Source organism: Ictalurus furcatus, chromosome 1 (assembly GCF_023375685.1).
Source record: "Ictalurus furcatus strain D&B chromosome 1, Billie_1.0, whole genome shotgun sequence".
Taxonomy (NCBI): Eukaryota; Metazoa; Chordata; class Actinopteri; order Siluriformes; family Ictaluridae; genus Ictalurus; species Ictalurus furcatus.
Window position 1 is genome coordinate 7,455,333 of NC_071255.1, and position 15,092 is coordinate 7,470,424.

Consider the following 15,092-nt stretch of genomic DNA (forward strand, 5'->3'; position numbering starts at 1 on the left):
ATGTATGTTCTGTGAACGTTATGGTAACCAAAAATTGTTAGCTGGGTAGGTGTAGACCTACATATTGTACGTATAGTCTTATGATCCGTTTCGATCTGGGTTTTGTTTTTTTTTTTGTTTTTTTGTTGTTGTTTTTTTGGGCTAGACAAACTTTATGTTTTCATTATAATGTATTTATCGCAACAACAATATAAAATATATTCCATACTAATACTGTTAGGTCAATGAATTTATATGTTTTTAGTTTTAAATGTTTGTTAAGTAAGTCAACTGAAATTATTATTTTTTTTTATTTAGGGTTAATAGATATAGGGGTATATAGGTAGCTCTATATTACAGCATTAATATTTTTTATATGAGCCAACATGTGATATAACAAGCAATAGCAATATTTATGGACGGTATAGGAGAATCATTAAATTCAATGGTGAACTCTGGCCTATACTGTACGTAAATCAGACATATCGCCAACGTATGAACATCTTATAAACATCTTAAAAAGATCGGATTTACATCATTCATAACTCCTATACATACTCCGCTAATGCTTCATCTCTGAGAGATCCACCGGTGACGTAGGCTATTAGAGACGTAGTACTGAATATAAGCAAAGGCCCTAAATAACACGCCTTCCAGATGAAAAACGGAGATTCTGTTCATGGGGATATGTAATTTTTTTTTCTTAAGTGCGCTCTCATTAATCCAGACCGAGTTTTTTATATTAATCTTTTATTTGTTATGTATTTTTTATTTATTATTATTATTGTAAAACTTTATTTAATGTAATTTCCCCCTCTTTCAATCTTCTGTGTATACCCGCCACACCACTATCATCGTATTAGGGCTACTCATTCTGTAATAATAAATTAGACCTAATTAAAGTTACGCGTTATAATTTTGAATTTTAATTAAGGAATCACAAAAAGCAATGTTTTGTGACTGAACTCCTTAAGAAGTAAGTCCTTCCTTTACACGTCCCTAATACCCCGCCCGTTGACTGGATGACGAATCAAGCCAAACCTGTTTAATTTTTAGAATAAGGGAGGAGCAGTCTCACATCAACAGCCTGATATCTGAGTGTTACTCAATGTGCATGAAGGGCTACAGTGCATCCGGAAAGTATTCACAGCGCTTCATTGTTTCCACATTTATGTTATGTTACAGCCTTATTCCAAAATGGATTAAATTCATTATTTTCCTCAAAATTCTACAAACAATACCCCATAATGACAACGTGAAAGAAGTTTGTTTGCAAATTAATTAAAAATAAAAAACAAAAAAAGCACATTTACGTAAGTATTCACAGCCTTTTCCATGACACTCAAAATAGTGCTCAGGTGCATCCTGTTTTCACCGATCATCCTTGAGATGTTTCTACAACTTGATTGGAGTCCACCTGTGGTATATTCAGTTGATTGGACATGATTTGGAAAGGCACACACCTGTCTATATAAGGTCCCACAGTTAACAATGCATGTCAGAGCACAAACCAAGCCATGAAGTCTGGAATTGTCTGTAGATCTCTGAGACAGAATTGTATCGAGGCACAGATCTGGGGAAGTGTACAGAAACATTTCTGCAGCATTGAAGGTCCCAGTGAGCACAGTGGGCTCCATCATCCGTAATGGAAGAAGTTTGGAACCACTAGGACTCTTCCTAGAGCTGGCCGCCTGGCCAAACTGAGCGATCGGGGGAAAAGGGCCTTAGTCAGGGAGGTGACCAAAAACCCGATGGTCACTCTGACAGAGTTCTAGCATGTCTCTGTGGAGAGAGGAGAACCTTCCAGAAGAACAACAACCATCTCTGCAGCACTCCACCAATCAGGCCTGTATGGTAGAGTGGCCAGACGGAAGTTTTTCAGCGGCAGGAACTTGGAGACTAGTCAGGATCGAGGGAAAGATGAATGCAGCAATGTACAGAGACATCCTTGATGAAAACCTTCTCCAGAGCGCTCTGGACCTCAGACTGGGTGAAGGTTTATCTTCCAACAGGACAACGACCCTAAGCACACAGCCAAGATAACGAAGGAGTGGCTACAGGACAACTCTGTGAATGTCCTTGAGTGGCCCAGCCAGAGCCCAGACTTGAACCCAATTGGACATCTCTGGAGATTGGACGATTGGAAATCGATTGGACATCTCTGAAAATGGCTGTGCACCGACGCTCCCCATCCAACCTGATGGAGCTTGAGAGGTCCTGCAAAGAAGAATGGGAGAAACTGCCCAAAAATAGGTGTGCCAAGCTTGTAGCATCATACTCAAAAAGACTTGAGGCTGTAATTGGTGTCAAAGGTGCTTCAATAAAGTATTGAGGCTATAAATACTTATGTACATGTGCTTTTTTGGTTTTTATTTTTTATTAAATTTGCAAAGATTTCAAACAAACTTCTTTCACGTTGTCATTATGGGGTATTATTTGTAGAATTTTGGGGAAAATAATGACTTTAATCCATTTTGGAATAAGACTGTAACATAACAAAATGTGGAAAAAGTGAAGCTCTGTGAATACTTTCCAGATGCACTGTATAAATAGAACAGAAGAGGGAAAAATTGAGAAAAAGACTTAATTTTTTTTTTTTTTAATATCTATTTTAAATTTTTTGAAGGAAAGTAAAACAGAAATGCAGGCATACAACAAGTAGCCACAAGGCAATCTATTCAGGTGACATCCACGATGAAATATAGGCCAGTAAATCAGTGTAACATCAATATTGTAACCTAATAAACACAAAGCATCCCTCTAAATAAACAGATTTTAATTTACTTTACACTTTATGTGTGGTGCTGCATGGACGAGGGAAGTAGTGCTGAAAGAGCTGATATAGCCAAATAATAGGCCAGTAAATAATAATAATAATAATAATAATAATAATAATAATAATAATAATAACAACAACAACAACAACAACAATAATAATAATAATAATAATAATAATAACTCATATTCATCATCATCATCCTCATATGTAGATAATTAAATATACAAACTTTCAAATTGAGTACTTTCAGTAAACTAGTTTTTAAAATGTATGTCAGAGAAAGTACTCCTAACCTACCACAGCAATTTGCCAACAATTACTATTTTGAATTTATGAATGAACAGATTTAAATGTATTGATGAATGGATGAAATAAAAGTTGTCACGGACAAATCATTTAAGAGATGTTCGTCTTATGCAGGTGACTCGGGATGGGTCGATGACGTTAACGCTACCAAACCTGCTCAAGAGTTATGAAGGCAAACTCTGCATAGTTTTGATTATGATGATAGATCTGATGATTTTTCAGCTTGATATATGAGGATAGGTTCCACTGACGTAGGCTTCTGTACGCATATCATTCTGTGTCACCACACGCAGAAGTCTCGTTTTCAACTTTTTTTTTTGTTTTGTTTTTTTTGTTTTGTTCTCGAAGGCGTGTAGGCTTGTACGTGCCTTTATAAACCACTGAAGCTTGTCACCAGTGCACATTACCACAAAGGGAGAAATCGAGGCAGAAGTCCTAAAGAAACCTACTTTTTTTCAATTACTGCTTACAGGGTAAGTAATTTCACGATGTTTTTTCTTTTTCAGATCTTGACTATCAGAGTCTTAACATTTTGATTTCTTTCCCTTTTCCCGTTTTAGTTCCCCCTTCCCCTATTTACATCATATAGATAAGCTTATATTTTCTTTTGAATTATTTTAACGACAACATTGGACAGACTGAACTGTAATAAAGTTGTTTTTAAAAAAAAAAAAAAAAAATGTCTGATACATCCTGTAGTGATAACAGGTAATACGATTTAATCTTATTGACTAATTAATTGTTTGGTTTGGTTATTTGTGCTCGTTGAGTGCAGGTTATGACAGTTGTAGAATGAACAGTTGACTTCATGAGGCTCAATTTCTGTGGCCACTTCCAAACAAACGATGATGATTAATGGGATGTATTTATACTTCTAATGCATTCTCATTTTATTGCTAACTAATTAGTGCACAAAACTATGTATAGCACTTTTAAGGTCAACGTAATTGGGTATTTTCCTATTGAAATATCTAATTACAAATTACTGTTACACTTTAAAACTGGCCTATTTTCCTTGCTAAAATCTCAACATGTGTGTTCTCTGTTAAATATTTTTTTCATGACATGATTTTTTTTTTTTTTATAGTGACTGTGAGATAAAATGGACATCAAACCACTTTTTCGGAAACTAGGCATAGGTGTACGAATCTTCTTTACATTTCTTTTTGCCCTCCTAGTACTTGGACTGGTACTATGGGCTTACATTGCCCATGTAAATCTTTTAGCATCCCAGTATGGCATTATAGCCTTTGGCTTTTATGGTCTTCTGCTATGTTTTCATCTACTGGTCCAGAGTATTTTTGCCTTTGTGGAGCACCGGCGGATGCGTACCCGAAAAGAAGCTTGTTCCTACACCAAGGCTGTTGGTTTTACCATCTCTGCTTACCAGGAAGACCCAAAGTACCTTCGGGACTGCTTAGAATCAGTTAAGGCACTCTGTTATCCACCTGAGTTGCTCCGGATTGTCATGGTGGTGGATGGTAATACAGAAGAAGACCGCTACATGATGGAGATGTTCCAGGAAATTTTTGCAGATCAGGATCCCAGCTGCTATGTGTGGCAGAACAATTACCACACACACCCAGCTGGGATGGATCCCCAGGAAGATACCCAGCGCAGGAAGGTGGAAGAGATTATAAGAACCAAGCGATGTGTTTGCATTATGCAAAAGTGGGGAGGAAAGAGAGAAGTGATGTACACAGCATTCAAGGCACTGGGCTCTTCAGTGGACTACATACAGGTAACTGGTGTTTAGATCAGTTTATATCAATAAATGATTTTACACAGAATGAGAGTATGTGTTATATTGTCACTTGTTTCTAGTATAGAAGTTGATCTTTTCTCTTTTTCCATTCCTCTTCGGCTGCATTTTATTCCTCAGGTGTGCGATTCAGACACAAAGCTGGATCCCCTGGCAACAGTAGAACTGGTCAAGGTGCTTGAGAGTAACACAAGATATGGTGCTGTGGGTGGCGATGTGATGATCCTTAACCTGAAAGACTCATACATCAGCTTCATGAGCAGTCTGCGATACTGGATGGCTTTTAATGTTGAGAGAGCATGCCAGTCATTTTTTGACTGCGTCTCTTGCATTAGTGGCCCCTTAGGTAAATTACAAGGATTGTGTGAAGTATTAATTAGTAATGAGTAATAAGTAATTATATAATCAATTAAAAGTATTTAGACCTTAAATCCAATTTTAAATACATAAAGATTCATGTAGATAAAAAAGAACTTCATAGCATATTAAAATATTATATTTAGGCCTCATTGTACTCTTTTCTCTCTTGTTCAGGGCTGTATAGGAATGACCTACTGCAACAGTTTTTGGAAGCTTGGTACAACCAAACATTTCTTGGCAGACACTGCACTTTTGGAGATGATCGTCATCTTACGAATCGCATACTGAGCATGGGCTATGCTACCAAGTAAGTACTGTACTTGACCTCTTGCTTCCATTAGACAATTAGATAATTGTATGAACTGACATTTAATGAATTTAACCCACACAGTAATCTCTGACATGCATACAATAATTCAACAGTAACATATTTTTATTTTTCTTGTCTCATCAGGTACACAGCTCGCTCAAAGTGCTATACAGAGACACCATCCCAGTTCCTCCGTTGGTTGAACCAGCAGATGCGGTGGACCAAGTCATATTTTCGTGAGTGGCTCTACAATGCTATGTGGTGGCACAAGCATAACCTTTGGATGACCTATGAGTCCATTGTGGCTGGAATCTTCCCCTTCTTTGTAACAGCCACCATGATCCGACTGTTCTGGGTGGGTACGCTTTGGAATATCCTGTGGGTCCTTTGCTGCATTCAATTAATTGGGCTGATTAAGGCAGCCTATGCCTGCATCTTGCGACAAAATTTTGTGATGATGTTCATGTCTCTCTATTCTGCCCTATACATGACAAGTCTTCTGCCCACTAAGTATTTCGCTATGATTACCATAAATAAGAGCAGTTGGGGCACTTCTGGCCGCCGTAAGCTAGTGGGAAATTACATGCCTCTCCTTCCCCTGTCAATATGGGCAGCCATCCTGCTGAGTGGTTTAAGCTACACAATCTACAGGGAAAGCAATCAGGACTGGAACTCAGCTGCAAAAAAAGAGGAGATCAAATATTTGATCTATGGTGCTGTGGCATATGTCAGTTACTGGTTTATAATGGTCTTCGTATACTGGATGTGGGTTCGTAGACTGTGCCGAAAACGTTCTCAGGGTTACAATGTGAATGTGTAGTATAATTTTCATGTGATTTATTTATTTATTTATTTATTTATTTATTTATAGTTTGTTTGTTTGTTTGTTCACTTGTGTGCACAATGTTTATTTATGTTTTTGTTTATGTTGATTTGTTATGCTTTTTATGGACTGTTTATTACATATTAATATAATTTGTAAAGCATCTTGCAATATGAAAAATTTCCACTGTATTATAGAATTTACTCTGTGTTATACAAACTTTGTGAAAGATCAAATTACTTTGTGTTTGAAATGTTGACTGAAACAGTATTTATACTTGTGCACTGTGGCACCTATTTACTATTTCAAATATGTACCCTTGTCCTTTAACAATCTCGTTATGCTGATAAGAGTTGAAATGTACTTGAGGCAAACTGTAGTCAATAGATTTTGTTTAGCAGTGCAAAATTTTCATAAAATTTTTATTTCTTTTATTCGGTGACATTATATTGGTGTACATGTGACAGTTGCTGAAAGATCACATCTATTAATGTCAATTGGATGGTTTGAGATAAGGTTACAAGTGTCATGTCACAGCAAACCAGTGACTGCATTTCCCATCCTGCACAGTGACCTACAAACATGGCCGCTATGAACTACACTTCCGACATGCAATCACATGTTCACCTTCTTCGGAATACTAATCACACACACCTGTTTCCAATCTCACACACACTCACACCACAGTATATAAGAGACTGCTCAAACACTATGACTTTGCGTAGTATTGAGTTAACTCTTTGCTAAGCGGTTTTTCTTTGTTCTCGTCTCGTTTCATTTCATGTTTATTGACCTCGTATCTCGTTTCCTGGCTCTGATTCAAGCCTCGCCCTATTTATGCCTGTTTGCTGATCGCCAGACCCATTGCCTGTTTTGACCACGCTTCTGTCTAATGATTTGGATTTGTCTGCCTTAATCTCCTTTAATAAAACGTCTTTACCTGCACTTGCTTCCACCTCAGTTACCGCTACATGACAACAAGGCCTAAGGTTACAAGAAAAAAATTGCAATATTTCAAGAATAAAGTCATAGTACTATGACAAAATGGTACATAATGTTCATGTCTTAAAATGAGAGATGCTTAAAGTTTAGAATTTCAGCTTTTATTTCATTGAATTTACAACCCCAATTCCAAAAAGTTGGGACAGTATGGAAAATGCTAATAAAAACAAAGAGGAGTAATTTGTGAATGTACTTTGACTTTATTTAAAAAATAAATAAATAATATATATATATAAAGACAAGGTATGGTCACGATTTCCCCTCATGCTAAGCACTGGAGCACACACCGCGAGCATGCGCTTCTGGGTTTCAGTGACACTGACTTTGTTTACTTTTGACAAGTGCGTTTTGTTATGGATTATGTTCTGTCTCCGCCCCATTATTGTCATTGGTTGTTTCCCGTATGTGTCATGATTAGTCTCAGCTGTTTTGTGTTCACCCATGATTAATTACGTTTGTCATTTAAACCCCTCGTGTCTCATTGTACTTCACGAAGTGTTGAGTGTTATCACCGTGCCAAAGCCTTTGTTCATCGTGTTTCGTTTCATGGTTTTTGATCTCGCTTCTAGTTTCTCGGGTCGAGGCTCGCCAATCTGCCAACAGATGTGTCAGCGAATAATCCAAGGAATTCAAGGAATCCTGTCAAATCTCGGTGCTTAAAGGGCTGGACCACTCCTGAATGCACGTGATCTCCGATCCCTCAGATGTCACTCTCTCAAAAACCGTCATGAGTCTGTAATAGATATCCTGTCATGGGTTCAGGAATACTTTGGCTCTGCCTCATCTGAGATGGACAGCAGCACAGCGGAATCGTGTTTTGTGGTCCGACGAGTCAACATTTCAAATAGTTTTTGGACAAAACAGCCGTCGTGTTCTTCGGGCCAAAGAGGAAAAGGACCATCCATGCTGTTATCAGCGTCAGGTCCAGCGTCTGTCATGGAATGGGGGTGTGTCAGTGCCCATGGCATGGGTAACTTGTACATCTGTGAGGGCATCATTAATGCAGAAAGATATGTACACATTTTGGAGCAGCAAATGCTGCCACCCAGAGCAGGACAACGCCAAACTACATTCTGTGTGGATTACAAGCACATGGTTGTGTAAGCAGAGAGTGCGGGTGCTAGCATGGCCTGCCTGAAGTCCTGACCTGTCTCAGAGTGAGAACATGTAGCACATTACAAAGCGCAAAATAAGGAAACAATGGCCCTGTACAGTTGCGCAGCTGAAGAAATGCATAATTGATGAATTGTGGAAAATCCTGCTTGCTAAACTTAACCAACTGGTGTCTAAAGTGCGCAAACGCGTAATAAGTGTTATTAAAAGAAAAGGTGGTGTTACACAGTGGAAAACAATGAACTGCGACAATTTTTTGGAGAGTGTTGCAGTCATCAGTTTTGAAATGACTCTATATTTTCAAAAATAAATTCACTTCACAAAGTAAAACATCAAATAATGTGTGTCACGTTTCGTGACGCAACGGAGATAAGGTAGGATGCAAGCGCAGGTTGAACAACAGTTTTATTTAAAGAGAGACAGGCAGACAAATCCAAAACGTGATCCAAAAACGTAATCCAGTAACATGCAAGGTTCAGGCAATCAGCAAACAGGCATAAACGAGGCAAGGCAGGAATCAACCTCGTGGTCTCGGGATACAGGTTCGATATACCAAACATGAAACATAAACAGCAGCGAGGGACTGGTAGCGGAGAAACCAGCGTGAACTTAACAAACGAAACTAAACATGACATGAACTCTGAAATAAGTCTTAGTCTTAGTCTAAGACTATGAATCGAAACGTGAAACTATGGACTGAGACTGTGGTTATCTATCGTAAGGACTCTAAACTAATCGACTATCTAACTCATTCAACATTCCGCGTTGTGTGCTGGGAGGCGCGAGGTATATATGCGGAGATAATCAGCCTCGTAATGGCTGACGGCTGAGGATGATTCAGACACACGTGAGACTACAACCAATGACAGAACGGGGAGGAGACATGACAGATACATAAACAAATGCATGTGTCGAAATGTCACGATTGTCCACAAGGGAAAAGCAGGTGCTCGCGCACCTGCTCGTGCATGCACGCTCACATGCTCCACAGCGCGCTGCTTAAAGGGGAACTCGTGACAGAACCCCCCCCCCCCCCCCCCCCCCAAGGGCACTCCTCCCGGAGTGCCATGAAACATCCATCTCCATTGGCGACCCTGGCCCCCTGGGCAGAATGTCCCAAGCAGAGCCTGGAGACCGCACAGCGTTCTTGGCGAAACAACAAGGCAGAGCAACGTACATGGCAGAGCAGGGAAGCAGAGCGACGTCCTCAGCTGAACAGGTAGGCAGAGCGACGACCACAGCCGGGCAGACAGGCTGAGCTACATCCTCGGCGGAGCATGAAAGTGGAGCGACGTCCTCAGCGGAGCATGAAGGCAGAGCAATGACCACAGCCGGGCAGAAAGGCTGAGCGACGTCCTCGGCGGAGCATGAAAGCGGAGCGACGTCCTCGGCTGAACAGGGAGGCTGAGCGACGACCTCAGCTGAACAGGAAGGCTGAGCGATGTCCACAGCTGAACAGGGAGGCTGAGCGACGTCCACAGCTGAACAGGGAGGCTGAGGGACATCCACAGCTGAACAGGGAGGCTGAGCGATGACCTCAGCTGAACAGGAAGGCTGAGCGACGTCCACAGCTGAACAGGAAGGCTGAGCGACGTCCACAGCTGAACAGGGAGGCTGAGCGACTTTGAGGTAGCTGAACAGTGGGGAATCCTTGAGTCCAGTAGGAGATGGAGCGACGTCTCTCATGGAACGTGGAGGCAGAGCGACGTTCTCCACTGAACATGAAGGCTGGGCGAGAGCCATAATAGGGGAGAGAGAGTGGGAGTTGGTCTCCGCCCTGACCACAGACTCCCCCTCCTGTCGGCGTGGCATGGCGTAGTCCTTTGTGAACATTGCCGGTGGTGACCTGGTGCATGGTCTGTCCCGCTGCAGCAGCCCGAGCATGCGGTCATTCTGAGCGAGTAGTTCATCTGTCCTTCTTCCCTGCTCCAATAGTCCTCTATACCACTCCTCATATGCTGCAAACCAGGCGTCCATCTTGGTGATCTGCTGCTTCTGATAAATGGTCTTTCGTTCTGTCACGTATCGAGGTTTCAGCTCTGGAGTTGAGATCACCTCGTAGATCTCAGGCTGGGGCTCTGAGGTCACCAGGTGAACCCTGGGCATGGGCAGAACTTGGGCGGCCGTGTCGGTAGACTCGGGCGTGAGCAGAACTTGGCTGAGCGTGTCGGCAGACTCGGGCGTGAGCAGAACTTGGCTGTGCGTGTTGGCAGACTCGGGCGTGAGCAGAACTTGGCTGTGCGTGTCAGCAGACTCGGGCTTTGGCAGAACTTGGGTGGTCGTGTCGGTAGTCTTGGGCGTGGGCTGAACTTGGGCGACCGGGTCGGTAGACTTGGGCGTGGGCTGAACTTGGGCGACCGGGTCGGTAGACTTGGGCGTGACATCAGGGACTTGAGACTCGACTTGGACTTCCGAGACTGGAGCCTTGACTTGGACCTCAGGGACTTGAGACTTGACTTGGACTTGGACCTCAGGGACTTGAGGTTTGACTTGGACTTGGATCTCAGGGACTTGAGATTTGACTTGGATTTCAAAGACTGGAGACTTGACTTGGGCCTCAGGGACTTGAGACTTGACTTGGACTTGGACCTCAGGGACTTGGTTGTCCGTGTTAACATCAACTTGGTGGCTCATCCGCTCATAATGCATATGGAATGAAAGATCAGCACTGTTCGCCACATTAACTCCCTTCAACAGCTCATCCAAGTTGTAGCTCTGCCCTGGTTCTCCAAACTCCCTCAGAAACAAGTCCGAAAACTGCCTACTGTCCTCCAGTACCCGGGGTCTCATGGCTGCTACTCGCTGTGCCCACTTGCGAGCTGGGCCAAAAAATCGGGACATCATGAACTTAATCCATTGTCCCTCCCTTGGCTTCGGGTCAAACAGGCTTGAGAAGTAACTCTGGCAGTCTATCATAAAATAGCCCGGATAACCAAAGAAGCCATCATACCGATCGGGAAGGTCCATGAAAGTCCATTGCGAGAACTGCATAGAATCCAAGGCGGGGATGATTGGCGTGGACCTCCGGGTTCTGCGTTCTCATGCTGCATCCATGATAGGCGGAATGTTCTGTCACGTTTCGTGACGCAACGGAGATAAGGTAGGATGCAAGCGCAGGTTGAACAACGGTTTTATTTAAAGAGAGACAGGCAGACAAATCCAAAACGTGATCCAAAAACGTAATCCAGTAACATGCAAGGTTCAGGCGATCGGCAAACAGGCATAAACGAGGCAAGGCAGGAATCATCGTCGTGGTCTCGGGATACAGGTTCGATATACCAAACATGAAACATAAACAGCAGCGAGGAACTGGTAGCGGAGAAACCAGCGTGAACTTAACAAACGAAACTAAACATGACATGAACTCTGAACTAAGACTAAGACTAAGACTATGAATCGAAACGTGAAATTATGGACTGAGACTATGGTCATCTATCGTAAGGACTCTAAACTAATCGACTATCTAACTCATTCAACATTCCGCGTTGTGTGCTGGGAGGCGCGAGGTATATATGCGGAGATAATCAGCCTCGTATTGGCTGACGGCTGAGGACGATTCAGACACACGTGAGACTACAACCAATGACAGAACGGGGAGGAGACATGACAGAAACATAAACAAATGCACGTGTCGAAATGTCACGATTGTCCACAAGGGAAAAGCAGGTGCTCGCGCACCTGCTCGTGCACGCGCGCTCACATGCTCCACAGCGCGCTGCTTAAAGGGGAACTCGTGACAATGTGTTAATAATATGTTTTCAATATAGTACAGGTTGAATAGAATATTCAAATGACTTGAATTTTTTTCCATACTTTCCATACTTTTTCGGAATTGGGATTGTATATGTAGATATGTTAAGCAACATATAACACAGCACATTTTGTATCAGACCACCCAATTTTTAGGCAAGCAAAAATATTGGAAAATCTGACTGATAGGTGCTACTTGTTACCCAGGTGTGTCCTGTTAGATTGACAGTAAATAGCTCTGAACATCTACTTTTGGTTTTAGCCTTCAATTTCACCTGTGCAGAATGCATTTGGAGTTACAAAGGATAAAGCAACATGAGGATGGGTTCCCTCTTGAGTCTGGTTCCTGTCATGGATGCTTCCTCATATCATCTCAAGGAGTTTTCCCTTGCCACCTGTGCATGCTCATTAGGAATAAAGTCATACATTTAAAATATATATCCTGAATTTATATATTTCTGTAAAGCTGCTTTGGGACGATGTGCATTGTTAAAAGCTTTATACAAATAAAACTGTATTGACATTAATTGAATTGAACATGAAGATCAGATATGGTCTGGTCTGCACTTATATAGTGCTTTTTTAACCTTAGCAGTTCCAAAGCACTTTACATTCACCCACAGACACACACACTCACGGTAGCAGAGCTGCCATGCAAGGCGCTAACTTGCCATTGGGAGCAACTTGTTGTTCAGTGTCTTGCCCATGGACACTTCAGCATGTGGAGTCATGTGGGCCAGGAATCGAACCGCCAACCCTACGATTAGTGGACAACCCACTCTACCACCTGAGCCACAGCCGCCCAATATAGCTGTCTACGGCAGAAAAACACGCCATTTTGAAGCTAAGAAAAGAGAGAAAATCAATCAGAGGCATTGCACATACATGGGGCATAGCCAATACAACAATTTGGAATGTCCTGAAAAAGAAAAAAAAACACTGGTGTACTGAGCAACAGACACCGAATGGATTGGCCAAAGAAAACAACAAGAGCTGATGACAGAAACATTGTGAGAGCTGTGAAGAAAAATCCAAAAACAATGGTCAGTGACATCAACAACCTGCACAGAGCAGGCTTGAAGGGATCACAATCCACCATTCGAAGATTTGAGAGCAGTAGTATAGAGGCCATACCACAAGATGCAAACCACTCGTCAGCAGTAAAAATCAGAAGGCCAGATTGCAATTCCCAAAGAAATACAGAGATGAGCCACAAACATTCTGAGATTAACTAAGATTAAGATTAACTTCTACCAAAGTGATGGAAAGGCGATAGAGTGTGCAATCAAAAGTATGTGTGTATGTGTGTGTATATTATATAGATATACACACACGCACGCACACACACACACACACACACACACACACACACACACACACACCCTCATTAGCAAGTCAGTGTGCGGCTGTGTGTACATGCACCAAAGTTTAGTTTAATGCAAAAGAGAATTATTTTGGGTTTACTGTTTGCTTTTGGGATAGAAAATGATCACTGAGGTGTTTTTGAATTCTTTTAGAATTTCTAAGAAAATGGCTCATGTTCAAGTATGTTGAAGCAATTGAGGAAAACTATAAATATAATATTTCTGACTCTGCTTTCCTCCCCCAGTCAAAAGACATGCATGGTAGGCTGATTGGCATGTCCAAAGTGTCTGTAGTGTATGAATGGGTGTGTGAATGTGTACATGATTGTGCCCTGCGATGGATTGGCACCCTGTCCAGGGTGTACCCCGCCTACGCTCCACGTTCCCCACAACCCAGTAGGACAAGCAATATAGAAAATGAATGGATGGATATTTCTGATTTTTCACATTTGCTGTTGTGTTCCTGAATTTGCTCTTGTGTTTTGTTTTTTTTTTGTTATGTTTCTGAATTTGCCATGTTGTTTTGGTTTTGCTGTTCCATTTTCAGATTTCTTGTTGTGTTTATGAATTTCCTGTTCGTTTATTAATGTGTTTTGCACTTATAGCCCACCCCATTACAGTTAAAGCAATGCTTAATGAAAGCATGGAATTAGTCAAAAAGAAAACATCTGTCCAGTCATTGTGGGTGGATTCTGACAAAAAGACTATTTTAATTCTCTGACAAATGCATCCCACCCATCCTGTCTTATTCTCATTGCTTGCGTCAGAAGGTCCTGGTGATTTTTTTCCCATGGGTTTGGGCTGCATATCTGTGATTGATTAATTGAGAAAGACTAGTTATTTAAATAAATAGGAAAATGTTTGCATCATACTCCAACCATACTTGAAAACATAGGGTAATATCTATTAAATCCAGGACTCTCTGAGAAGAACTGGGCTGGTAGCAAAGATAATGTCTACAATCTGATATTTTCTGCACTCATTGTTAATCCCGCACAAAACTTGCGGTTTTATTTAATAATAAAAAAGTTTATTTATAGTGCTACCAATTTTACAGCCTTTGTAGTTGTCTAAATATGTATTTTAGTCAGTATCATAAACAGAAACCATCACAACACACACAAGCTACAAGTGACTAATGTTAACCCGTGTGGTCTTATATATTAGACAGATGGTAACACTGTCCTAAATGTCAGAAAATATGCAATTTGCATTCATGTCACAGCCAGAACTACATTGAATATAAAAGGTCTAAACACCCATGTTAAAATTAGAAGTTTTTGTGATGAAAAAAATTAAACCACGACGTTAAATCATGTCAGAACATTTCCCACCCTCAATGTGATCAACAAAAACATGGATTGTGTGCTGATTATTTATTTATATAGACTGATTTGTTTTATTTATGATTAATGATGCATGAATGTATGAATATTAAAAATAAATGATGAAAATTGAGGTTAAGAGAACCTCAGGGGAACGTTAAGAGAACGTCATGGGAACATTCTACAAACCTAAAAAAAAAAAAAAAACTTTATATATTT

General features: G+C 41.1%; 1 protein-coding gene across 1 annotated transcript; it reads left to right on the plus strand.

Moving 5' to 3' along the window:
* Positions 1-1,445: 1,445 nt before the first annotated feature.
* LOC128606556 (hyaluronan synthase 1-like) lies at positions 1,446-7,078 on the plus strand. Its single transcript, XM_053622783.1, has 4 exons — positions 1,446-4,805; positions 4,947-5,172; positions 5,361-5,493; positions 5,641-7,078. The coding sequence occupies exons 1-4, from the start codon at positions 4,167-4,169 to the stop codon at positions 6,314-6,316; spliced, it is 1,674 nt and encodes a 557-aa protein (XP_053478758.1). The 5' UTR covers positions 1,446-4,166; the 3' UTR covers positions 6,317-7,078.
* Positions 7,079-15,092: the final 8,014 nt, after the last annotated feature.